Source organism: Azolla caroliniana, unplaced genomic scaffold (genome assembly GCF_043228905.1).
Source record: "Azolla caroliniana isolate FFs.n. ecotype wild unplaced genomic scaffold, voAzoCaro1.0.p SCAF_3, whole genome shotgun sequence".
In the NCBI taxonomy this organism is placed as follows: domain Eukaryota; kingdom Viridiplantae; phylum Streptophyta; class Polypodiopsida; order Salviniales; family Salviniaceae; genus Azolla; species Azolla caroliniana.
In genome coordinates this window covers 15,075,541-15,102,370 of record NW_028230438.1, presented here as the reverse complement: position 1 = coordinate 15,102,370, position 26,830 = coordinate 15,075,541, and the positions used below count along the sequence as shown (strand labels likewise).

General features: G+C 37.5%; 3 protein-coding genes and 1 pseudogene across 5 annotated transcripts; 3 read left to right on the top strand and 1 right to left on the bottom strand.

Moving 5' to 3' along the window:
* Nucleotides 1-240: 240 nt before the first annotated feature.
* On the top strand, nucleotides 241-3,139 carry LOC147866295 (pentatricopeptide repeat-containing protein At3g03580-like). Its single transcript, XM_087316666.1, has one exon. The coding sequence runs from the start codon at nucleotides 325-327 to the stop codon at nucleotides 2,500-2,502; it is 2,178 nt and encodes a 725-aa protein (XP_087172792.1). The 5' UTR covers nucleotides 241-324; the 3' UTR covers nucleotides 2,503-3,139.
* Nucleotides 3,140-4,288: 1,149 nt separating this feature from the next.
* LOC147866294 (protein HEAT-STRESS-ASSOCIATED 32-like) lies at nucleotides 4,289-7,731 on the bottom strand (annotated as a pseudogene). The gene is made up of 5 exons (XR_015529566.1): nucleotides 7,581-7,731; nucleotides 6,910-7,101; nucleotides 6,021-6,202; nucleotides 5,082-5,302; nucleotides 4,289-4,541 (listed from the first exon to the last, which is right to left on the bottom strand). The product of XR_015529566.1 is annotated as a protein HEAT-STRESS-ASSOCIATED 32-like (transcript).
* Nucleotides 7,732-11,800: 4,069 nt separating this feature from the next.
* On the top strand, nucleotides 11,801-13,853 carry LOC147866293 (uncharacterized). 2 transcript variants are annotated; one of them, XM_087316664.1, is made up of 4 exons: nucleotides 11,801-12,366; nucleotides 12,948-13,022; nucleotides 13,134-13,307; nucleotides 13,420-13,853. In XM_087316664.1, the coding sequence occupies exons 1-4, from the start codon at nucleotides 11,842-11,844 to the stop codon at nucleotides 13,444-13,446; spliced, it is 801 nt and encodes a 266-aa protein (XP_087172790.1). In that variant the 5' UTR covers nucleotides 11,801-11,841; the 3' UTR covers nucleotides 13,447-13,853. The 2 variants fall into 2 exon arrangements, with proteins under 2 accessions (XP_087172790.1, XP_087172791.1); XM_087316665.1 differs by having other exon boundaries at nucleotides 11,803-12,366; nucleotides 13,415-13,853.
* A 9,839-nt stretch (nucleotides 13,854-23,692) lies between these two features.
* Nucleotides 23,693-26,120, top strand: LOC147866292 (protein trichome birefringence-like 25). Its single transcript, XM_087316663.1, has 3 exons — nucleotides 23,693-23,977; nucleotides 24,870-25,156; nucleotides 25,353-26,120. Exons 1-3 carry the CDS (start codon nucleotides 23,731-23,733, stop codon nucleotides 26,115-26,117), a joined length of 1,299 nt encoding a protein of 432 aa, XP_087172789.1. The 5' UTR covers nucleotides 23,693-23,730; the 3' UTR covers nucleotides 26,118-26,120.
* The last annotated feature ends 710 nt before the right edge of the window (nucleotides 26,121-26,830 follow it).

Here is a 26,830-nt window from a genome sequence, read left to right as displayed (position 1 = left end):
ACAAACATAGGATTAAACCCAAGCAACAACATGTAATGATGTAGCAACATCATGGTTTTAAGGTGGCATGTGGGTGGTTTCCGGAATCACTTGATTGTCTCTTCTAGCAAGATGGGAGCGGGTGGCGGCCGTAAGGGAGGGAGTTCTGAGGTACATATTGGCGAGACTGGCTTTTAGCTGAAGGTTTTGCAACAGTGTGAAAGGGTTGTATGGTTCAGTATGTTTTACATAAGGCCATTTTTCTTAGAGAAGTAGTAGTGATGGTGTTGGTTGAAGAAGAAAAACACGTGACCGAAGGATGATGGTGATCTCAGTGTCACATTCATGAAACCCAATCCTTGTATAGGCCTCTCCCAACATTGCATTGAAGACTTTGCGAGGATATTGCAGAGATGCGGGAAAGACAGAAACAGAACACAAGCTTTGAACATTTATGTTTATATGAGAAGAAATGGGTTGGATACCCATCCAATACTAGGGAATTATCTCATCCCCATGTTAGTGGACGTGGGAGAAAACATCCATCGAGCTCAACTAGCTTTTGACAGGTTTCCATATCCAAATGAATGGTCTTGGAATGTTCTTATCAATGGATATATCACACGTGGTAAGCCAATTCATGCTCTTCACTTGTATAATCTAATGAAAAAGGATGATTGTTCTCGTATACACCGTAGCGGGCACACCTATGTTGTGGCATTGAAAGCTTGTGCTATGCTTAAAGATGTGAAGAAGGGTGAAGAAATTCATGGAGATATTGTAGAGACCGGATTGCTTACAAACAATGTATTTGTTGGTAATAGTTTGATCGATATGTATGCGAAATGTGGCACTATGGTTAAAGCTCGGAATGTTTTTGATGTTTTATTCGCAAAGAATGTCGTGTCTTATAATGCTATGATAACAGGGTATACTGAAAATGGCCTTGGAGAAGAGGCTATAAAGTGTTTTGAAAGTATGCGAAATGACGGAGTATCACCAAATTCGGTGACATTCATTTCTACCTTGAAATCATGTGGCATTCTTAAGGATTCATCCAAGGGCCAAGCAGTACATGCAGAGGCTGAAAGCAAAGGATTGCTGGAAAGAGGCTTTCTTCTGGGGACGGTTGTGGTTGATATGTATGCGAAATTTGGCTTGCTTGAAAAGGCATGGAATGTATTTGAAAAGCTTCTGATCCGAGACGTGGTTTCTTGGACAGCTCTGATTGCTGGATATGTTGAATGTGGACATGGAAGACAAGCGATCGAGTACTTTGAACAAATGCTTCTAGAAGGTGTTTCGCCTAACTCCATCACATATGCATCATGTTTGAAGGCTTGTGTGAGCATTGGCGATATAGAGAAAGCTATAGAAATACATGGAGAAATTGACAAAAAAGGGATTCGAGATCTTCTCCTCGAGACCACTTTGGTTGATGTTTATTGCAAATGTGGGGCACTTGTCAAAGCACGCAAAGTGTTTGATAAGCTTAGGGTTCGGGACATTATTTGCTGGAATGCGTTAATTTCAGGATATGTGGAGCATGGATACGAAGAGAAAGCCCTGAAGTGCTTGGAACAGATGCATGCTGAGGGGATTTCTCCTGATGCTGTGACATTTATTTGTGGTTTAAAAGCTTGTATAAGCACTAGAGATGTGGATAAGGGCCAAGAAATACATGATGATATAGAAAGGCAAGGTCTTCTAGGGACAAATCTTGTAGTAGGAAATGCCCTGATTGATATGTATGCAAAATGTAATTCCCTTGCAAAAGCTCGTAAAGTGTTTGATGAGATGCCGAATAGAGATGTGGTCTCATGGACATCTCTCATGTCAGGTTATGTTGAACATGGACATGGTGAAGAAGCAATTGATTGTTATGAAGAGATGCAACTAGCAGGTATACATCCTAATGCAGTGACATTTGTTTGTTGTTTGAAAGCTTGTGGAAGCATAGGGGCAACTGAAAAAGGGTGTGAAATACATAAAGAGATTGAAAGATATGGATTGATAGAAAGAGACCCTGTAGTTGGCACCACTTTGGTTGATATGTACTCTAAATGTGGTGCACTTTCTAAGGCACGAGAAGTGTTTGAGAAGCTTCCAGTGAGAGATGGGGTCTCGTGGACAGCGTTAATGGCCGGATATGCACAAATTGGGAAAAGTGAGCATGTTTTTGATGTATATGATCGAATGCTAGGGGAAGGCATGAAACCAAATTTGGTCACTTTTGTTATTCTTCTTAATGCATGTAGTCGTGCGTGCTTATTCAATAAGAGCCAAACATATTTTGAGGCAATGAATGAAGAGTATGGAATTGTGCCAACTTTAGAACATCATACTTGCATGATCCATCTTCTTGGTAGGGTTGGCAATTTAGATGAGGCTCAAGCATTGATCAAGGAGATGCCATTCCCTCCGGATCTTATTGTTTGGCATTCTATTCTAGGTGCTTGTAGGCAATCAGGGAATTCAGGCATGGCAAAGGAGGTATTCAAAAGATCCTTGCATTTAAATTGAGAGGATGCTATTGTGCTTTCTCTAAAGTGATCAAAACCTATATTCGCACACAAGTGGGAGTTGGATGTCCACCCTTAACGATTGTTAGTTGTAGCATGTTTGGATTGGCAGGTGAATCTGATGTATATGGGGGAGGCAAATCGGATGTTTATGGCCTTGTCACTGTGTGATAGGTCAATAAGAGACGCAGAAAAACTAGGAGAGACTCAAATTTCCACCACCTACTAATACAGCGTATGGATGAGACTATTGCTCGAAGCACACTTATTTCTCTAATTTTTAGCAACAATGAAGATTCACAAAACTATCATTGTGCTACGGCTGAGGGATAAATCAAATGTTAATGTACTATTGAGTGCAAGTTAATCCTGAGGGTTCATCAAAAGGTTGGTAGCCCTCTCCACAAAATATGCTAATTGCAAAAGTAGCACTCCAAGCCTACCTGCTCTTTGTTTAGAATGATTCTGATTCTTTTTTCCATGGGTCCACTGGCCTTGGAGAGTCACAGAGATCCCCTGTAAACAAGTTAAAGGAACTAACAGACAGATATTTCATTCAAATCGAGGCACTATTTTGAATGAAACAAATTAATTTGTATGAATTTATATTAATTTGAATGAAATAAACTTTTTATTTTTTTAATAATATCATGATTCATGACTGACCAAAACCTACCTATTCTTTCTCTTCTTTTCTCAGACTAAAGTTGAAATGGCCACAGTAACAGTATGGAGTATGTGAGGCAGTTAGTTTGATACACAAATGCGGCATGTAGTATATGGCACAATGAAGATGGGTTGAAGGATCTGAACTCAAGGCGTTGAGAATAGCCTACATAACTTACCTTTTAGTTTCAGCATTTAGCTTTCTACATTTCAGACAAAGCCAACGTGTGAAGCTTCGTGTTGTCGCACTTTCCATCTTAATGGTGTACCTTTTGCATTATCGATCAGCGAATGAATATGAAAAGCAGCTTCAGCAGTGAATCTGACATTGCTCAAAATAATTTGTGGGCTTTGTTTGGTAATTGGATGCTACCCAATCCAAAAGGGGATTTTGATTAAATTACAGTACTAGAATATCTCTAAAGATATGCATCATTCCAACCATCAATCTCCCTTCTGTTAAAGAATCATTGGTTCAATAAACATCTAACTTAAACTAGTAATATCAACACTGAATAATCAAAGAATCATTTACTGTAATTAACCATATTGGTCAGATAAAGTCGACTAGACTGAAAGGATGTATTCTAGGCAACTTGTATCAACCGCAAAACAATTTGTATGTAAGGATGTCTGTTAAAGTTCACCAGAAGACAATTTAGACACTATAATATTACTCAATAAACAATCAGAAACCACACAATTCAACAATAATGTCACATATGGCAAAACTGTACATCCATTCAAGAAAACAATTAAGTCCAAGTGGTAGGGTTTGATGATGCTGATAATCATACAAACCTTAACTAGCACAAACAGTTAATGGTGAACCGTTTCATTATCATCATTGCTTTCTTTCTGGCTACTTTACAAATCAATAAACATATACTGTAATGAACCTAGAGTTTGAATTTGCTTAGCACAAACAGTTTATGAGAAAGTAATTGATTAGCACAACTAACTGGCAAATCACAAATCCAGTTGGACTTAGTGATGAGAAGGGTGGTTTTGTTAAATTGTGGCAATGATTATGAGAGCTCCATTGAAAGATGATTGAATGTCTATACAAAACGAAGCAACAAAGAGATCTCGAGATACAAATAGAAGTGAGATTAGAAATCAGGAATTAAAAAAAGTGCTTCGTATTAACAGTACCAAAAACATGTACAATATAAATTATGTTTTCACCTATAATATATATATTAAGCAAGATATTATGTACAAAAGCATTCATAATTCATATATGGAAAATGACTGTTTCTGGATGCTATGGTTTGAATGTAATCATCCTACCCCAGGTCATTTGGTACCCCATATTCCAGAACGCAAGCATTCTAACTGTACAATTTGTGAATGATCTACAAACAAATTCCCCTGGATCATGAGGACAATACAAAGTTGAATTAGAATTGATGGTTGGAACTTTAAAGATAAATAACCACTTTACATTCATAAACAAAGTTTTAATCAATTCAGTTACTCAAATAAAATTTTGATCCTCTTACAACACAAAATAGTGGCTATGGCACATTACCTTTGAAAGGAAAAACCTCCTAGTGATTGCCAAATGCATATCACATATGGAGATAGCATTTTGGTTTTGTCTGTTATAGACTGCCTTATTTAAAATCGAGATTATTCCTATTGTTAACAGCGTCATTTGAAGGTTTTGTTTTATACAGTTACTTAAGGTGTATTAACTCATGGAAGATATCCACACAACACATAGTTGGCCTGTATACAAACATTGCAATAATAGTAGCTCACATTTATTATGCTATCACCCATCATGATATGGCATTTTTTCATCACATACTATTTCCTCAACTAGTTGAATTTTTAATTTGCTATTGATGCTCTAATAGAAAGGTGAAAATAAATTATATAATATACCTAGCCACAAGGGACACTTACTCTGTTACCATAGTTTTTGATATACCACTCAAAGACCTTGGGATCGGCAGCCTCAAACATCACTTTCTCTAGCCCAAGCTGCCCTATAATTTTCGCTACAACATCTGTCCTCCAACTTTCTACATTCTCGGTGATGCCCTCTGACTCTATCATTATCATGTCTGCCCCAGCATCTAAACAAGCCTTGGCTCTTTGAATCACCCAATCCACATCTCGGGTTCCTAGTAAGCATACACATCATCATCATTAGAAAATGAGTATCCCGGGGAGAATTTAAATTGCTAGCTCATAAAAAATATATATATGAGTAGCACTAGTGTGAATGCATAGCTAGCTCATATGAAGGACCCAGTATACCCATAAATTATTGGGTTGGGTGTTGAGAATGTAGAAAGTATGCACGTCATCATTATCACCAAGTGAGCCTCAGCAGTGAAAGGCAAATACATAGCTAGCTCATATTAAAATATATGTGAGCATTGCTACTGTGAACATATTGCTCGCTCATATAAAGATACATATGTGCATCACTAGAGTGAATGCATAGCTAGATCATATAAAGACGTACACGAGCATAACTAGTGTGAATGCATACATAACTCATACAAAAAGGGCAAAGTGCCTTGTATAAAGATACGTGTCAGTATCATTATACGAATGCATTGCTAGCCTATACAAAAGAAGGCCAAAATGTCTCATATAAAGAAGTATGTGTGCATCATTAGCTAGCTCATATAAGAAAGCTCAAAATGCAAAGATAATAACCCTAGCTTTGTCGGGTATGGGTATTTACCAGATTATCCCTACCTTGTAATACAGGGGTATTCTGGTAAGTTTTGGAAACATAGGATTAGTCTGGTAAATACCTAAAAAGTTAAGAGCCAAGGGGTAGTTTGGTGTTGATTCATATAAAATATTCCATAATCACACAGGTGAAACCTTCGGCTTCAAGCTTAGATGTGGGTGTACCCCTCCAGCCCCAAATTGTATGCCAAGGTCAGGCTTGACTTTAAGCCCCACATTTTTCACAGCTCGAACAAGCTCGAGAAGATCTTCTTGAGAGGAATGCTAATGAAGCTGGTGCTTAGCTCCACAACATCAAATCCCAAGTCTTTAACTTCCTGATTCCAAACATGTCCAGTCGATTAGATATTACATCTATCACATATCCTAAATCCTAAACTCTGATTGTCATTGGATGCAGTAAATCCTAAACCTTTCAAACAATTTAATATCCTACATCCTAAACATTTAATGCCATTTCCAGCATTCAGAACTCTAAACCTGATACATGTCTTTGCCAATATCTTAAGCCGTAGACATACCATTGCCAATAATCCTAAACCCTACATGCCTCAAAAGTCAAATATTTGAGAGAACCCAAGTTTGACCCTTGCCAAGGGCTCAGCCCTGTCCCATAAATAACAATCCATATCCAGTGTATGTTAAAAAGATATTTGTATCTATTCAAGATATCCTAAACCTTACATGCTACAGGATATCGTAAAATGTAAAATGTAAACCCTAAACCTTACATGCCATTGGATAACTTAAATGTAGACCATAAATCCTGCATGTTATCGAATATTGTAAACACTAGATCCTAAATTTAAACATCGTTGGATGTCCTAAACCCTAAACTGAGCATGCTATTAGATATCCTAATCTTAAACTCTAGATGTCATTAAAAGTTCTTACTCCTACAAATGCCATTCATAACTCCTACACATATGGGATTAGATATGCTAACCTATAAGTTATAACTATTCTATGCCATTGAAGTGATGGAAATGTGAAAGAAATATAAATATGCTATAGCGTTTCTTACTTGTAGGTATGGTTTGAAAAACTGGGATCCTTTTGATAGAACATGTTCTACCCATCCCCCGGTGCTCACATACACACCATATGCATGGGCAGTGTATGTTATCTGTTGGACAGCTTCCCGTGGCATCAAGCTGAATGAGCCTCCAGCAAATTTTGGACCATCCTCATAGTAACCCATCGTCTCTATTATATCCTGATTACATTCAACCAAATCAGCACATCATTTGTATTTCTCTATAGAAATACATGCTAGAATCAAGGAATCTTTCTCTCTCACACACATAGAGAGGAAATTTTCACGTGTGGGGGAGAAGAGCCCACTTTCCCTCATGCTTCTATTCAACATTGAACATTAACACAAGGAATGGGCACCTTGACAAAATATTTTTCTCAAGGAACTTGCACTCTAACTAGAGCTCGTACCACATACAACAAACATACCCATAAAACCTATAGAGAAAATACCATCACATACGCAGCACCGTCTCCAATCTACAACTTCCAACATCATATACACATACAGAATACATCATGCAACGTCTCACATACAGCAGGCATTGTGCACCATCACACATACAGCATGCACCTTGCACTGTCGTATATACAACAATCACCGTCATACATATGACATACAAATGCAGCAACATACACCATGAGAGCGAAAGAAATGACCTAGAGGTAGCGATGGCCCATAACTGAGTAATAGGGGCCTCTGATCTCAGTCATGCCATAGGTGCGAGGATTTGTGGGTCTCTCGTTGAACTCCAAGAAGCCACAACTACGATGCAAGCCTACGGCAGCCATATCCATAAATCATCTATACACCAAATGATTGCCACCTCCTTTGCACGAAGACATTAATTATATAGCAAAATCGCCCACGGAGAGAGAGAGAGAGAATTGTCACCTTGCCAAGATACTAGTGAGCCGGTCTACCTCCAAATACGTCAACACATATGTAGAGGGAATTGTATCGTGGCAATCCAGGTTGTAGAAGTCCGTTGCACTATCGACAACGAAAACGGAGTACATGGCTGTCGTGGAAGCCGACAAGGAAGTAACTGGGATGAAAGACTTCATCGGAGAGCTTACAACAGAAGGAAATATCGGCTCTATCGCGACAGTCAAAGTGTCATCCACCTTGCAAAGAATGCGACCTACCACTCCACGACGAAGCACATCCAGCGCAGATAGCACTGGCTTTGGGAGAGAGTAGAAGACTAGGACTTCACTCTAGTGAAGATTCACACCGAGGAGAACGTGTCGAATATGCTAAACCAAGGTGTTGTCAATCGACAAGCTAGACTCGTGCCGGAGACGGATTGGGTTAACGAAAACCCCATGCCGGAGTGAAGGGGGAGATTGTTGAGATATCGGTCTCTCCGGATGGGGACCGGTCGAGCCGGATCGGAGGAAGCCAAATCGAATGGATCCAAAAGGATATCAGGAAGCCGGACCGGACGGATCCGGAAGAGAGATAGATTTGTAAATATGTTTCTTATGGGCCGTTGAGGCCACATTTGTAAATAGCTCGTAAGTTATATAAGTATAAATATGATTAGGGCAAATGGATATGTGAGTTGCGAGTTAGTTGTTATGATTATTGGTGTATGGAGAGAGAGAGTGTGTGTGTGAGTGAGGGAGATAGAAACATATTTGTCTTGTTTATTTTTCCATTGTGTGATTGAAACTCGGTTGTGGCCGAGTATGATTCTCTGTAGTAGAATAGGATGTTGTGGAAGTGGTACTGGAGGCCAAGTCCATGTTAGCAACTTTTAACAGATTTTATGATCACAGTGTTATTTTTGTATTTCACTAGTAAACTTCCTTTGGTATCATGGATTAAGCAATGGTTCAATTAATTCATAATGCCTAATTGTGTTGAGCATGTGCATGTGGGTCCAAGAGGTTTCTACGATGTGGTTTTTTTATCGTTAAACATCATATTGCTTTGATGGCAAAGGTACCCTTTTGTTTTGATTAGTGCATATGATGGAATGGATTCCTTTGGTTGATTATAAAGGTTGATTGAAACAACAATCTCTAATTTGGGTGACTATTGATTGTAGTAACTCATTCTTTTGGAAATCATTACTTTCGGGATGGTTGAGTATAGATACGTCACGATTTAGTTGATTGGAGACTTTTGCAGGACATTATTTTAAATGTTGTCAATTGAGGCATTTTATGGCTGAATGCCAATATCATAGTGAACCATCCACAAAAAATTATGTTAGAGAGAAAATAAGGTTAAAGTGAGATTCTAAAGTTCATGGTCATGTGACATGTCAGAGGTGTTAGGGTAGATAATAGAGTACATACTAGTGTAGAACCAGACGTTGAAGATCAAGTGCAACAGAAGATAAAAGGGAAGGGTGTTGCCATGCAAAAGGACACAATAAGTAACAATAAGATAAAAGGGAATGGTGTTACCTTTTGGAAACATGTTGAGCGGGCAAGCTCAACCGAATCTGGATCGATATCCAGAACGGAGAACTGGATAGGTGTCCAGAACCTAGAGCCGAACCGGAGAACCGGATCATACTTCAGAATAGTGAGAACCGTAGGCTCCAACGTAGGCATATTCCTTGGAGTTAGTGACAGTCGCTCGTATGAGTATTGAAGTACTTGTCAGTACTTCTGCCAGTCCTTTTAAGGACTTGTATAAAAAGTGTTTTGTAGGACATTTGTAGATACAGAGTGTTGTTATTTTGAATTGAGTTTATACTATTCTACTCTCTCTGTCTCCCCCGTGTACTGTGTATTCTTAAGCTTCCATTAAACCTTCATTTCTGTTCTACTGTAGTTATCCGGCTGAGCCGACTTATCTAAGCTTCCACACATTATCTTTCACAAAACATAGAGTAGGTTAGACAAAATCTATGTTATGCATGATGAGTCCTCTTTGCTAGGGATGCTTAATATGGCAATTACGCCTTAGCTCATTTTCCTGTATGTTTCGAGTTTAATAAACATGTAGTGATATGTATTAAACATTGCTTCATAAGGTTCCTTTGAGGTTTAATTCTTCTTTATTGTTTCATTCCTGATTTGATGACTATATGAAATAAATTTTTGGTATGTTTCTAGAACATATTAATTCAAAGGGATGGCATGCATGGGATACAACATTAAAAAACATCGATGATATTCTTTGTATGTATGGTTTGACTAATGCTAAAAGACATAAGCAATTGATTAATAATTTTTCACATATTCTTACATGATGCAATTTATATTATTGATGAGTAATCCATATGATGAAGAGCTTTTCGATCCTCAATTTCAGTTACAAGACATTGTGAATAATTTGTATTGTCAAAGTTATCAAATGGCAAGACTGAGTCAGTTACACTTAGAAGGGTTTATAGATAATTAATCGCAATCTTGTATGTTTTTCAAGGATTAAGACCATCATATGCTCATTCGAATGTGGTGCAAAATAAGATAGGAGATGACATTGTCATAGACCCAATCAAGGTTATTGAGGTACATGTATTTCTCATTTTACGAATTTGATTGGGCCATAGTTGATTATTAATGAAATTTTGTTGAAAGCGAGACAAGAGTTTTTTTATAATGTAGTTGGGTGTGCTATGAATACAAATATTTGTCAAGAGTTGGATGGTAATGTTGAAGACGCTGAGGTGGAAAAGTTATTGTTACACATTCTAAATGGTAAAAGTTCTAGTTGGGATGGTATTACAAATGAAATTTTGAACAATTATGCTTGCATTCTTAAGAGTCCATTCACGCAAATATTTCAACAATGTTAGGATTTTGATTTGATGCCTAAGAGTTTGAAGGTGGGCCTAATCTAATTGATACCAAATGTACCATCTCTCGAGTCATTTCATCAATGGAGGCTGTTGATGGGAGGGTTGTACAAAGTGTTTGCAAATCCATTATCCAATAGACTCAAGAAATTCTTACTTCAATTTATTCACCCATCTCAATATGGTTTTATTGCAATTAGAAGTATATAATGTATTGAATTTTCAAATGGATACCGATAATGCCTAACATACACATCAAGAAATGATTATGGTGCCATTAGATTTGAAAAAACCATATGATCTTGTGAACTAGTCTTTTCTCTTAGGTGGTTGGTCCTCATATGTGTCGACTTATCTTTCTGCTAGGGCAAAATGCAACATCTCTTGTGATGCTTAATGGTGGAGTCCCAAAGTTTCTCTTACTAGATCCATATGACAAGGATGTCCACTAAGTCCATTGTTATTTGTTATTGTTACATATCCTTTGTTAGTAATGTTGTTCAATCTTACAACTAGTGGTGATATTGTGGGTGCGCATCTTCCTTGCAGTGAACATTTGGTAGCACATGCATTGGCCAATGACTCTTTTATGTTTCTACATGCCTCAAAAGGAAATCTTATAAGGAGTATACAAATTTGGGATCAATTCGTCTTGGCGCCACGGTTGCATATAAAATTTGGAGGAAGTCTCGTCTTATTTCTTGTATGGAGAGTGATTTGGAATCTTTGGGATGGGGAGGGTCAATGATTACAGGAGTATCAAATTATCAACATTTGGGGTATCCATTGGATGTTGATGTTGCAAGACATTCAACTAATCTTCTGGATTGGTAGTAAATTAAAGGAAAAATTTATGCATTGGAAGCCTTAGGTATGGCTATTTAATGTACATACGGTTAAGCATATGGCAAGCGGCACACCCGTCGTGAAGAAATGTGCACAAAGAAGGAGCACTTAATCTGTACAACACTTCTACTAACTACTAACTACTAACTACTAACTAGTAACTAGTAACTAGTAACTACTACTATGTGCGACATATATTAGTAGAAGAGCATACATATGTATGTATGTAATATGTATGTGTATATGAGATACATATGAGATACCCTGTTTTTGCGTCCCATTCTGAGACACAGACACAGAAGACATTGAACATGGCATGGTGTATGATAGGACCTCGACTTTCTTCTCCCTCTCCCTCTTCTTCTTCTCCCTCTTCTTCTTCCTCTTTTCCATGGCGCCTTATCTCCTCTCTGTCTTCTCATCCTCTCCACACACCCTCCTTTCCTCCTTGTACGTTTCCTCTTCCTCTTCCTCTTCCTCTTCCACTCCCTCTTCCTTATTCTCTTGGGAGACTGTCTGAACTTCGAGTCCTTGTCTCATCCAAGAGCATCTCCGCAGCAGCACGACCTCTCTGTTCATCTCTTGGAAACCATGATACCAAAACGGAAAAGGAAGAAGGAGAAGAAGAAGAAGATGAGGAGGAGGAGGAGGAGGAGGAGGAGGACCATGAATATGATGATGATGAAGAGGAGGTAAGAGTCGAGGAAGAAGAAACGAGCTTCAAAGAAGGTAGTATCCATGGTGGAAATAGAAGATTTCCTCCTCTCACTCCAAGAGAGAAGAAAGAGCTGCGTGCCTATGCCCACGGCCTAGGAAAGAAAATCGTTTCACAACAGGTAAATTCCCCACTGTTGTTTTTGTTGATTTCGGTTGTCTATCATTTTTTTTTCTTTCTCTTCGCTACATTCAGAGCAATGTCATGTTTGTTTACACATCTACATGAAATAGTTAACAAAATGCAATGACATAAGATCTCCCCAAATGCAATAATGTATTTCTGACATTTATGATATGCAATCTCTTGCTAGTGGAGACTGGAGAAGAAACGATATGACAATGTCTATTCAACTTTTACCATTTTATTGTCATTGCAACTTCCACCGCCACCACCATAGCTAAAACTATAGGGCGTTTGCATGTAATTTCTGATTGAACATTTTAGCAAAAACAATAGCGGATACATTTTCCCAAAAAAATAGAGCACAGCACGCAATATATATTTTACTTGCACATTCTCAAAACGGTGATGATATTTTAAAAACTGACTATGGTCTTGAGTGATTTACAATTTTTTATTGAGCTCTTTTCCTGTATAGAATGTCCTCTCTTTCCACAACTGTAAAGTTTGAATGCTGTATAGCTTCAGCTTGTGATTTGTTAATTGACACGACTGTTTCAATAATTTATTCTCATTCAGATAGGCAAGGCTGGAGTAACTCCATCTTTAGCAAGCGCGATAAGCGATATATTAGAAGCAAATGAGATTTTGAAGGTTTATGCATACCTGTCTCCATCCTTGTTCAACGAACATTTTCTGATTCAAATAAAAATTAGTTTTATGTGGTAAACAAAGGCTGAATTGGGAGGTTGTGCAATTTCTCAGTTAAAAGTATTAGATAATTGCCCCGATGAGTTAAATGAAGTGATAAGAAAGATCGAAGACGCAACTGAAGGTCAAGTTGTCGGCAAAATCGGAAGTGTGATAACGTTATACAGGCCAAGCCTCCGCAAACTATCATCTATCCAAAAGAAGAAGACCGTGAATCCCATTCAATTTGTATGTGTGCCAATTAACGAATCTTTTTATTCCTACATATTGCCAGATTTGTGATATTTAGTATTGATGCAATTCTAATGTGATTTATTGAATACATTTTTCTATAGGCCAGAAGGAGATGAAAATGTGGAAACATTGAACTTTGTTATAGTAGTTTGACCGATGTCATCATCCAATGGCTGAGAAGCTCTTTTATGGATAATCAAATGATGCTTGTGTTTCAGCAAACAGAAGCAACATTTATAGGTAGGTGATCATAATTTTTTATCCCTCTATGTTGGCCCAATTGCAAGGTCTTAACTATGTAATGTCAAATGTCTCCAAGGTATATATTGTATGCAATTTTCTATATTGTTCACCATAGATTATGTATTGGCCTATGTAATATTCTAATGTCTATGATAAAGAATGTCAAAACCTAGACAAAAGGAAAATAAGAACGCATAAAGTATTCGGTGAATGATAGACATTCATAGGCAGTTTATTTGGTTCCTGCACTACATTGTGTTAATTTCACAAATAGAAAAAATGTGTGGTATTTTGGTACATAGGGGAAATTGTGCACTTTGATATGGTTAAATATAAATTTGCTCTTATGATAGCTGAAATGATGAGCACAACATTTTATGCACGTTATACATACGTACATACATATGCATCTCCACAATGTAGCATACATATTTGGTGGGTAAGAGAGAGAGAGAGAGAGAGAGAGAGAGAGAGAGAGAGAGAGCAAGAGGTCATGGGATCAATGGCATCTAGTGAATTAAGAGATATATATGAAGTATATAATAGAGAGGTGAGAAAATTGGGTTTCGAACCTAAGACGCAGTGCTTGTAGGGTAAAAAACTTACCACTAGGGTAAGCTAATTACTCTAAAAGAAAGAAAGAGAGAGAAAGAGATCGACTTCTTTCTTATAGGACTTGACGTGTGAGAATCACCAACCTTAACAAGAAACACAGAAATCTAATTCCTTAGGCATCAAATGTTCATTCATGAATTACAGGGGGTATTTGTGGCTCACTTTTTATTTATGTTTATGTTCATACAATGCAAACACAACTTTAGTTAAATGCGAAATTGTTTTTAAAAGGAATTAATATTCCTAAGGCCTATGTTAAATCTGGATAAAATGGATATTGAAAGTTTTCGTATAGGTTTGCCACTTATGTTGTTTATTGTATGGTTATTGTGTTGCATATGTTATGAATACATTGGGTCGCTAGGTTAATAAGTTGTCATTGATGATTGCTATGACAAGTTTTTGATGTTTTTGCTGAAGAAACCTCTCTCTCTCTCTCTCTCTCTCTCTCAAATACTTTGAGCTAAAATGCGACACCTCCCATGCCACCAACTCTAATAAACCAAACCATCACACCATAATACATTTCACGCATGAGTTCGCTGACATCTACTCTCGACATGGTCAAGCCCATCTCTCCTCTTTTGATTCTTCCTTGCCTTTAGAGAACCTCACTATAGAACTTGCACACACCCTTCACTTAGCAGCAATTAGTAGTTTCCCATACACGAAACACTCCAATCATAGTAGAATAGGGTTTATGCCATAGAACAAGTGACATGGAGAGGATTGTAGATAGTTGTATAGACAACTTAAAGTGTCGCAACTTAGTGGTACTATTTCCTTAGTAGAGGCTCGAAAAGAGATGTGCAAGATGACACGTCGTAAAAGATGAGCTTGGGAAGCATCCCAATATTGGGAACTTTACCATATGCTCATGAGTAGGGATTGCGCCCTTGCATGGAAGAGGATACGGGAACTGTGACCACAAACACCCATCGAGGATCCCAATATTTGGAATACATATTTTGAGAGACTCTACCATGTCTTGAACCAACCACCCATCCCAATGCCTTCCACATCCCGACCTAACATGGGGACACTTTTCACGACCTCTAGGGTCACGAAGGTCATAAAAAAATTACAACATAGGAAATCCATGGACCACTTAGGATTGCAAGCCGAGCACATCATATATGCTCGAGAGTGCCTAGCCCCTTTCTCACTCTAATCTTCAATTGCGCCCTTGTCGAGGGTTTTCTACCACAATGGACCATGAACATAGTGGCCCTTATACATAAAGGAGGGGACCTAATGGACCCAAATATATATAGGACCATTATGATAGGCCATACGTTCGCTAAACTATATGGTGCGGTAATGGAAGCGGAGCTTAACGTTTATATGGAAACATTAAGTCTTCGAGCACCTGAGCAGGCTGGCTTTAGATGAGCCTTCTCCACTATTGACCATATCTTCACACTTAGGTGCTTAATTGACCAAATGAAGGCTCGTAAGAAGAAACTATATTGTTGCTTTGTGGACTTCTACAAAGCCTTTGACATAGTTCCTAGGGAGAAGTTGTTTGATAGACTTAAGAGCTTGGAGATACCAAATGACATGATCTAGGCCATTTATGCCCTATATGAGCAAATCTCTGGGTGCTTAAGATGCCTAGGTGGCCTATCCGATTGTTTCACTAGCACCATTGGTGTAAAACAGGGTTGCCCCCTATCACCGACTCTTTTTGGGATCTACATTGATGAGATCACTAATTTTATTGCTCGTAAGGGAGGCAAGGGAGTAGCTATTGGGGATAGGCAAGTTAGTCTCTTACTCTACGTAGACGACATTGTCTTGCTCTCGGAGTCAGAACACGATCTACAAAAGCATCTTAATGCCCTAGATGACTTTTGTACACAACAAGGATTGGTCGTGAATCTAGTGAAAACTAAAGTCCTTATCTGTCATACATCGTCCCGAGTTAGGAGTAAATGTCACCTAATCCTCTCTCATAAACTAGTTGAGGTAGTTGGATTATATGTATACTTGGGAGTCACTTTTAGTGCTCGCTCAGGTAAATTCGCGATGACCTAGGCAGCCAAAGATAGGCTAACGAGAGGGTATGCATCCCTCTCTCTTAGAGAGACAATGCCACCAAGCATACTTTCAAGAGCCACAAACTAAGGGATGGCTCTTTGACTCATTAGTGACCCATTCCCTCATGTATGCATCAGTAGTATGGGCTCCAGGTCTACCATCTTTCATGTGGACGCAATTAGAGAGACCTTTGGTCACGATGTTATCACGTCAACTCCGAAGCAAATCGACAGTACCACATGGCATTATTAGAGCAGAGTTCAGTCTGCCTCGAATGTTAGTAGAAGCACTGTTTCAAGTGGTAATTTTTATTCATCGGATACATAGCCAACCACAAGATAGGATATCCTGTTGAGCCTTTGAGGCATCTCAATCCCTACATGCGTCTGGAGACATGAGCTCTTGGTATAACATTGTGGTGAGTTGGTTACTTGCAAATGGCACAAACATTAATAACCTACCCCCCCTTAAGTACAACCATGGGACTAACCAAACCCTAATATCTCATGAAGACCGTAATAAAGTGATACGCTAAGAAATATGACAAATTTACACTCGATATAAATGGATCACCCCACAAGAGCCACTCCCATCTAAAATGTTATACTATAAGGAACACTTCTTGCACTTCTCTCAGTTAGATTTTATTACACGACCAAGATATCTAGATACATTCTTATCAAATGTACTAAGGGTTGCCATTGGACAACTTAGGATATCATCTCACCAACTTGAGATTGAGAATGGTTGGGCTAATAGAGTTCCTATGGAGGAAAGGCTATGCAGGTTGTGCCACATAGAGATAGAGGATGACTATCACTTTACATGCAAGTGCCCAACTTATGTCGAGATACGAGTGGAATACCAAGACATATTAGGACCCTCTCCCACCCTCTCCAAACTATTAGATACCCCGGATATAAAGACACTAGGTAGGTATATCTTAGAGCTAAAACAACATAGGGAGAATAAATTACAAAGTGTTAACCATAACCCTTTTATTATTCATCAACTTGTAACTAGTGTAATTTTTTAGGAGCAAGGGGAGATGATGAATGTGGATACACTTACGCTGCTCGGCCTCTCTCTTGAGGAAGCCGAAACGCAAAGAACAACCAAACGCCCTCAGATGTTGGGCTTCAAAACAAGTTGACACGAAGTAGAAAGGATTAAGTAGATAAGGGAACGTGAGCTACGTCGACTAGAAGCTATGGTTGGGGTACCTTTTAAATTGGGGCCACATGCCACATCCACATCGAAACCCTTTGACCTCCCGCTTCTCTTCGAGAGACTTGGATGGAAATGAAATTAAGCCTAGTATAACATCATTTTCATTGTAGAACATGTTTGTTATTTTATTTTACTAGAACTATTTAGCTTAAAACTCTATTTTTATTTTTATTTTTTACTTTCGATGAATGGGTAAATATCCCATTTTTTGTTGTAAACCATTTGTCTCATGGGCCAATTTTGGCCTTAGAAGACGTTAATATATCTTTCTTTCTTTCTTTCTTTTTCAAAGGTACGCAATGCTTTGTGAGTGAAGATTGTACTATCTCACAACAAAATGCCCGTCGTAAAGCATATGAAGAAAGATTGAAAAATAAGGTTAAGGATGTGCTTAAAGGTGGAAATGTAGACAAATAGGGACACGTGACTTATGCGACTAACCCATGTCTTTTACGACTATGCATTTGGAATTGCAATGGATACCCATGGAATGAGGGATTTGGCATAGAGGGATCAATCGATGACTCAGATATCACACTTCTTGTTGAAATATGGAGCATGATACTCAATGGATTCAAGGTTTAGGAAACTATAATGTACACTCTTTGATATGGGGGAAAAATCCAAGACAAAGAAGAGGACAAGGAGGGGTGACATTTTAGTTAAGAAAGAAATAGAGAAATATGTGTCAATCGTAAAAAATGATGAACATTAATGCTACATATGTTGCAAAATAGAAACACTTAATGATTTGCCCACTTTTGTAGTTAGATGTTACATTTCGCATCAAGATTCTAACTTTTATGCTAATTTGTATACAACGTGAAGAATGTATAGAATACTTGATTGAATAAGTATGTCACATGCATAGGGTAGGATTCAAACCTTGTACTTCCATGTTAATAATTTCAATCCTTACCATTATACTAACATATCATGAATGTCAAAAGAATAGATTTTCGATGTAGAAAATGTTGTCCTCACGCATATTTTCTAGAAAAAAGTTACTCATGCACATATAGTGCGCATGAACACTTTTAGAAAAAAACATGATAGAAAGAAAGCATAGTTTAGAAAAAAAACATAGTTTAGAAAAAAAACATAAAGTCCATAGTTAGAAAAAACATAAAGTTAGAAAAAGCATGGATTGCTATGTGTCAAGCCTCTCCCATCATTATATAAGGATGGGAGCAAGATGTATTTGGGGTGAAAAATTTGGGGCCAAAATTCTTGGGTATTATTAGGGTTTTAAATATGGATTAATCTAATAAATTATACTCGTGGGATTCACGAGTTTTCTATATCTCTTACTTTCAATCGAAATTCATATTCTTATTTAAATAGTACATTATATTCGTGGGATTCACGAATTTTCTTATCTCTCTCTTTCAATCTATTCACAATCTTATCTACTTTAAAGTCTTCCTTCTCCTAATCCAAAACCTCGACGGTTTCCACTCGACTCATGCAACGATCCGGCGCCGAAAGGCACGAAAGCGTTTCTACGATGACAAATTCTTTGGCATTCTGGTGGCAGTATGTGGTGGTTCGGCTTCTCTCCTTGATGGGGACCATTTCGCGTCACGACTGTTTCGATAAGCGAGGGCAAAGTAGCATGGGAACACTCCATCGTCTTTGGGGCGTGGCCAATGGTGGACGTCACGGTCTTGATGGTCCACCTGACTCGCCTTCGCTAGTGGGCTTAGTGGATGTACTAAACCACATGCTTTGATACCATGCTAATAATTAGGTAATTAAGCGAGGGTTAATTAACGTCTAATTATGTGAGTAGTGATAAAGCGGAAAATTATCAAATATGTGTGTGTATGTGTTTGAGAGGAAGAGAGAGAGAGAGAAAGTTACCTTATGAACAATAATATAAATGGGGGATGATTAACGAGTGTATATTAAAAAGCATCATCAAAAACAAAAATACCCACAATGAGGTATATATACATCTCATGTGCAAAGGTGCACATGTGTGAGTAGAATATAGGTACAAAGGTGTAATTCCTATATTAAATGAACATGGGAGTGGAGGATCTACAATGTATCCCACCCAACTACAAAATCCTATTTAAGGCTTTAAGGTCAACACACTAACTAGATTCTATCTAGGTAACTACTAAGTTGTGTGTGTTGACTAACAAACTAAATCTAGTTGAGCTTGATATCTCAACAAACATCATTTAGAACTAGGGACATATCAACTTGTTGCACTTGATCGAAATCAGGTTGCTTACCCTTATTAAGTTAATTATTAACCTTTGAAACAGATTCTAAAGTTTATACCTATAAAATTATGTTAGAACTAGTGTTGCCTTTTGACGGCTAACATTGCATGTCATGAGAACAGTATTCCAAAAAATTTGCCCGTCAAATGATGGTTTGTCGAAAAAATTGCCCTTCAAAAAGTAAATACATCGAATATTCGTACTAAACAATACATTATACCCTTCTATCCTTGCATCTTTCCTAATTTCATATACACAATCCCATTCTATTTCTTCAATGTGTGGCCCATTCAATGAGACTCGTATTAAATCATCTAAATGTTCTATATTCAATCGGTTTCTTTTCATCTCTTTGATGAGATTTTTCTTAGAGAACCCTCTCTCACACGAAACCATGCTAGGTGGAATAACCAAAGTAGTGTGCCATAATTTCATCAAATGAGGGAAACTATCTTGCCAATCCTTTATTTTGCAAAACATACGCCAAGCTTCATGCATAGTATAGCCTTCACAATTTAAACATAAAGTGTCAACAAACCTATAGAGTTCCATTTCATAAGCCTTTGCATCATGTAAAAATTGAAGACATGCATTGACATCAATGATAAATTATAACTTGTGTGTGAGAGTTGCGAAGTTATGGATGTATTCGATCAATGATCAATTATAACTTGTGAGTGTGAGAGAGGATGGGAAAGAAAGAAAGAACAAAGTACAACTTGATCAACACAAAGAGGTTGAGAAAGAATTACAACTTGATCAAAGCAAGGGAGAGAGTGAGAGAAAAATAAAAAAAAGAAGTAGAGAGAGAGAAAGAAAGAAATAAACAAAAGAGAGGAATGGGTTGAAAATAGGTAAAACCCTAAGTTTATTTTCCTTCTCTTTTATCATATCACATAACATATGTTTTACACATTTACTTTCCTTAAATAAAACTATATGCTATGGCCTATGAATTGTAATTTGTAACTACTAATACATGTACTATTGTTTTGGCATTAACAAAATTTGACGGACTCCCCTACTTACGTGTACGGGCCAGCCGTGGATGACGTATGTGGCTAGTTTGCAACTGACTTCCTGTTCACGGTGGTCATATTGTTCGCGCCACACACAACCTGTTTGGTGTTCGTCATTGCCTTGTGCATCGTTTTTTTTGTGTTCCCCATTATTGGTCCTTTATGCTTCTTTTATTTTATTTTATTTTATTTTTAGATGTTTGGGTACATATCCCACTCTTGCATCATTTCTCTCATGAGCCATGTTTGGTCTTAGAAGACATCAATATATCTTTGTTTCTTTCATTCTGCACTTACAACCAAATGATGGTCAAGATTGTCAAGAGTAGCAAATTGCAATACCATTACACTCACATAAGCTCAACATGTTTAGGGACAATTGCAAAGGAAATGACAAGACACATCCTACTACCATTTCATGGGGGATGTTCAATCGCCCTACTTCACACTGATACATGATCTTGAACTTGAGAATACGCTTTAGAGAGAACCAATTAGAGTGAATTATGTGTGCACACTCTTTCGTAGTTAGAAAATGGAGCATTCATGACCAATGACACACCAACCCCTATAAATTTGACACATATGTTTGCCCTCTAGTTAAGCCTAGGAGTGATCTCCATATAATACATGAGCCGTGTGTAGTTACAACCTCTACACTAGAGGATTTTGTCTTCCTAACATTCTTCATGGGTTTTATGAGTCACGTTCCTCATAGCAATCTCATTGTTCAAATTTTATGTTGATGTAGTGCATGTGCATGTGTATTGATGTATTTTTAGAAATCAATAATCACTAACAAAAGAAGTACACTCTTCTTCTTTTTTTCCAAAAAACTACTGCTTCGCATTAGTTAGCAAACAAAATTACATCATAGAACTCTCAAAATTCCTCTCAACAGCCCTCACTCTGGCCTTCCCACCAAAGCGGACATAGTCCTCACCTCATTTTCAACAAACGTATCCAAACAACTCCAATAACCTAGTTACTTGTACCATAACTATACAAATTTACAACACCTACCATGTTAGCTTTATGTTTTTCAATGAATTTTAGCTATAAATGTTTTACAAAAAAGAAAGTGGTTTAAACTTAATTTAGCTTTGTAGGTTCTCAATAAGGAGTCTTGAGTTTGTAGGATAAACACATCACATTGTGAATTAATTATTTGTAATTGTTATTTGTGAGTCTTAAAGAGTTTTGCAAGGCATTTATGAATAAAATAAGAATATTGGAATTTAGGAGCCATGCAAACTATAATGTGTAAGTTGGGACATCAACATTATTCAGCAAATGATAGTTGTGATACCTACTAAAATCTTCTTGTACCAAGGAAATGATACTTAATATGGAAGAACCAAAAGAGTTGGTTGGTCAGTATAATCTAAAACTGATGAGAAATAGCATCAAGGCAAGTACTAGGTATAATGCATGGTACTGAGGTATCAAATGACTTAGTCATCCCTTTTTGTATTTGTTCTTTGCCATCTAGCACATAAACAAGAACGACTACAACATTTCAACCAATTTTGCTTGTCCTTAAGAGAATATTTAAAAAAAGGTTCAAACTATTGCCGAAAGTAATTATAACATATATGATAAGCATAACAGAAAGACAATTCAAAGTTAGTTGCATTATTTGTCCGCACTTTCACACATATTGGAGTTCCATACACGGAAATGCTACCATCAAACAAAATTAAACGAAGCAAGTTTCAAATACTTGTTGTGAGGTGTCATTGAGCTATGTTTTGTTTGTTTTAAGTTAAATCTTTCTCGCGCATGTTGGATTCATATGCTATGATTTGAATGGTGACATATTTCTCTCCATAGACATGTGGTGCTTAAGACCCATGTTTTATTCGGTAATGTTTTCCATTTTCCCAGCTTGTGTCTTCATAAAGAACAAAAACGTGAATGCAAATGTTGTAAAGCCATTTCTTTAGGAAGATAGTGTTAGTGCATGATCTTTAACTAGTATTGCCAAATGTTTAGTATAAACTACTTTTATAATGAACACACCATTCAAAGCATCACTCAAGACTAATGTTTTTTTATGTTATAGAGAGTTTTCATAATGATCTCGTCAATCAAAACATTGCTCAAGACTACATGAACCACAACCATGATGATATTGCAAACCTTGGCAGTGGCACCAAACTTTACCACTACACGATAATGTTTACGAAGTGGCAACCATGTGAATCTATAAAGAAAACATGTATAGAGAGACTATTGGTAAAGCAATATCCTTAACTAGGGGAAATGCTTACAAATTTCATTTGATGATTCAACATACAAATGTTGTGTTGTTCAAATAGTGCACCTCACCCTCAAGCACACGAGGTTGTGTTATTCAAGGGGTAACCTTGTGAATCTAAAAATCAATGAATGTTTGGAAAGAGGGCATTGCCGATGCCACAAAAATAGTTAAGGGGAATACTTGAAAGTTTCACTATGTGCATGATGCACTTAAACACATAATCCAGTGTCATTTGATGGATGCCAAGTGATGCCGATGTTTTTCCATTGGATTGGTCAATATTACTATGTGACAAAGATAGTAGAAGGGCTTTGGGGCCATATTATATATATATATATATATAGATTATATAGCTGGAAATGATCAACCCATGATGGGTGCATAATTGGAAGATAACTTAGAGATAAGAGATAGGGAGACGTCTAGGAATTTAGGATATTACCCAAAAAAAAGAGAGAGGGAGAGAGTCTATGAGATAGATTTGTGGTGAGGTGTGAAGAGTATGTATACACAAAGAACTTTGAGGTAGGGTCATCTTCTCGAAGTGCCAAGATGCTCTGGTGATGTCTGTCTGTCTGTCTGTCTGTCTGTCTCCTCTACATTAGTACATTTCATTCATTGGTATCAAAACTGTATTGTTACTGTTATTGGGGGGGGGGGGCATCTTTAGACACACGACACTAATTTCTTGACTGATTCCGTTACCAAGCTTTCCTTCCTCATACATTCTCTCTCTCTCTCTCTCTCTCTCTCATTCTCATTCATATATACATATGAAGCCTCATACCCATCACCTTAATGGCGCCATTGATATATCATCGTCCTCGCCATCATCAAAGAGGATTGCCCTGTCCTGGCTCCTCCTCTTCGCCTTCTGTTCAATCAATCTATGGTGGTTCCTTGCGGATGATGATGAAGATGGTGATGGTGATGGCCTCCACCTGTTCCCTACGACTCATCAGCATGGTACCAATGCGGAGGTTGAAAGGGCCACGCGCAATTGGTGCTTAATGCTCGCAAGTAATCATACATCCACCATTACCATTACCATTACCATTACCATTCTATATACATATATATACTGTGTTTGTTGTGTGAACAAATAGTCTACCTTTATGTTCTTCCTGCATATTATCTCTACCGTCATTATTTAACCCATAACATGCTTGACTCCTATATGTGTGTGCGGATCATATATGCTTGCTATACATATGCGTTCTATGTTAGATTGTGCATTATTGTTTAGACTGAGTTCATGAAGAGACCTGAGCTTCCTTGATGCATTTTCTTCATGTTTATGTGTGTCCATACTCCGATGAATAGCACATGGTTAGAACAAATTTTATTAGAAAGTAGGGGAATTAGGATGAATGCTCTTTCGACTCATTTTAAACTATAAGCATCATTCTTATGATCATTTGTTAACATAAAATGGAAGGCATCTTATAAAGCCTTGGTAGTATGGTTGTTAGGAAATATGTTTTGTGTACATATATGAATAACGTAAGGTCAATGTAAGATTGCATTATATTTGCATTGGGATGCAATTGTTTGAGAAGTACGCCATTTAAAAAGCTTCCATTTTATGTTAACAATTACGTTCAATCGTTAAATTGAATTTAATATATTATGGAACTCATTGCCTAGGCCTATTTATGTTACATTAACAATAAAGTTTGTCAATGGTGCATAGAAAACATAGATCTATAATAGGCTAAGACTTAAAATGTTCTATGTTGCATTCCAATCCTTATGAAATGCTAGATTACCAAGTTATGCAACCAACATCAATGATCTATAGAACTATGTGTCTTAATATTCTAGAATGATAGGCGATAAGATAGAGTTCAACTCTATGGTACCTATAGAACACTTGGTATACCTAGTAAGTCTAACATACACTTCTTGGCAGATCAAAATAAGAGTTGCGATCACACAAAAGGGCAATGGGTTCGTGATTTCTCTGCTCCTCTATACACTAATGAGACTTGCAAATACATATTCCGTAACCAGAATTGCATGGCAAATGGTAGACCAGATAAAGGCTACATTTATTGGAGATGGAAACCCAATGGTTGCGAGTTGCCATCATTTGATCCTACATTGTTCCTTCAATTAATGAGAGGAAAGAAAATGTTGTTCGTTGGGGACTCGATCGCACGCAATCATCAAGAGGCACTTCTTTGTGCACTTTCACAGGTTTTGCATGACCCTTAAAAGAGCGCATCTATTATTTTGTTTCTTAACTTACACAAAAAGAATGTTAATAGAAAAAATATTGAGCATGGACCATTATATGAGTGCTTACAAGAACTTTAAAAGAATATATCTGGGATACTATACAATAATGAAGAAAAGGTGCCAAGTTCCCTAACATATGATTGGCTTGTTGAAGGTAGAAGAACCTAGTGATGTTGAAGATCGTCAAGGCATTGCAGCAGCTTGGAAATTTCCATCCTATAACTTCATATTATCACTTGCATGGTCACCTTTCCTTGTAGATTATACCCAAGTGGAGGAAGGCCCATGGAAGATACATGTTGACAAGCCCGATAAATTATGGACAAAGTGTCTTTCTAGTTATGATGTTGCTATTTTTTCTATGACAAATTGGTTCTTTAGAACCTCCTCATATTATGTCAACAATGAGGTCGTCTCCTCCCATGATTCTAGTAATGCTACATCCATTGAATTTCTTCATGGGATGAGGCTTGTATGGGAGACAATTATGAAGCATTTAGTGGATCACTACAAAGGACTCGCCATTCTTCGGTCAGTTAGCATCTCCCATTTTGATGGAAATCCATGGGATAAAGGAGGGACATGTAAGAAAACCCAACCATATTTTGATCCAGAAGGCAAGATGGAGTTACCGTGGACACCTAACGAGATTTTTAAAATCCAAAAAAATGAGCTTAGAAAAGCTATAGTTCGTAAGGGAAATGCGTCTCAACCAATATTGAAACTTCTAGACGTGACATATAGCAGCCTTTTGCGGCCCGATGGGCATCCAGGTGTGTATAGGATCCAATCTTCGACTGAGCCTAAAAATGATTGTGTACATTGGTGCATGCCAGGACCTATTGACATGTGGAATCAACTCATATTTTCAGACCCCGACATTATGTGTATGAATATGTCTATAGATCCCAACACATGAGGACATTATAGTGAACTCCATTATCAAAATGTGAGCCTCTTGTCAGGCATTGTCAAATCACAAACAAACATGATGTGTTAATCCCTTCGCAGGAAAATATTCATGCCAACTTTGCCTTATATATTAATAACCTTACAAGTATAGTGTAACATTGCTTTGAGGCTTTGCAATTAGTGTGCTTGGTGGTTTCATAATTTAAGGTTACCCACAAGTGCATATTAGTGCCGACAATATCCATTTGTATTCATACATGGAGCCATCATCTTCTCTCATACATAATAATTGTATTCATCTTGTATTTGTTTTCTCTTCTCGTACAAAAGACAAATTAAGTTGAAGTTGAAGATGAAAAGTCGGTTATAGATCAACACTTAAAGTTTGACCCCAATTGTGAAAAAAGAATATGTGCCATTATTTATCCATCCCATTTGATTATGAATCAAAATCTTTACATACCAACAAGAAGGCATTTGATTGGAACAAGCCTGAAACTCACGGAAATGGTCAAATACATAGGGATTCCATTGATGAAATGGAATGAGCGAGAGCTTAAAAGCCATCCCCGCCTTTTAATAGCTCACCTACAACAATCAATAATTTGGCTCTTAGATTGTCTTTGACATCCTATGTACGATTAGACACCTTTTAGAAAAGAATTATATGTGCCCTAATCATTAGAGTGACTAAAGTAGCTAATATTGAAATAGAAAACA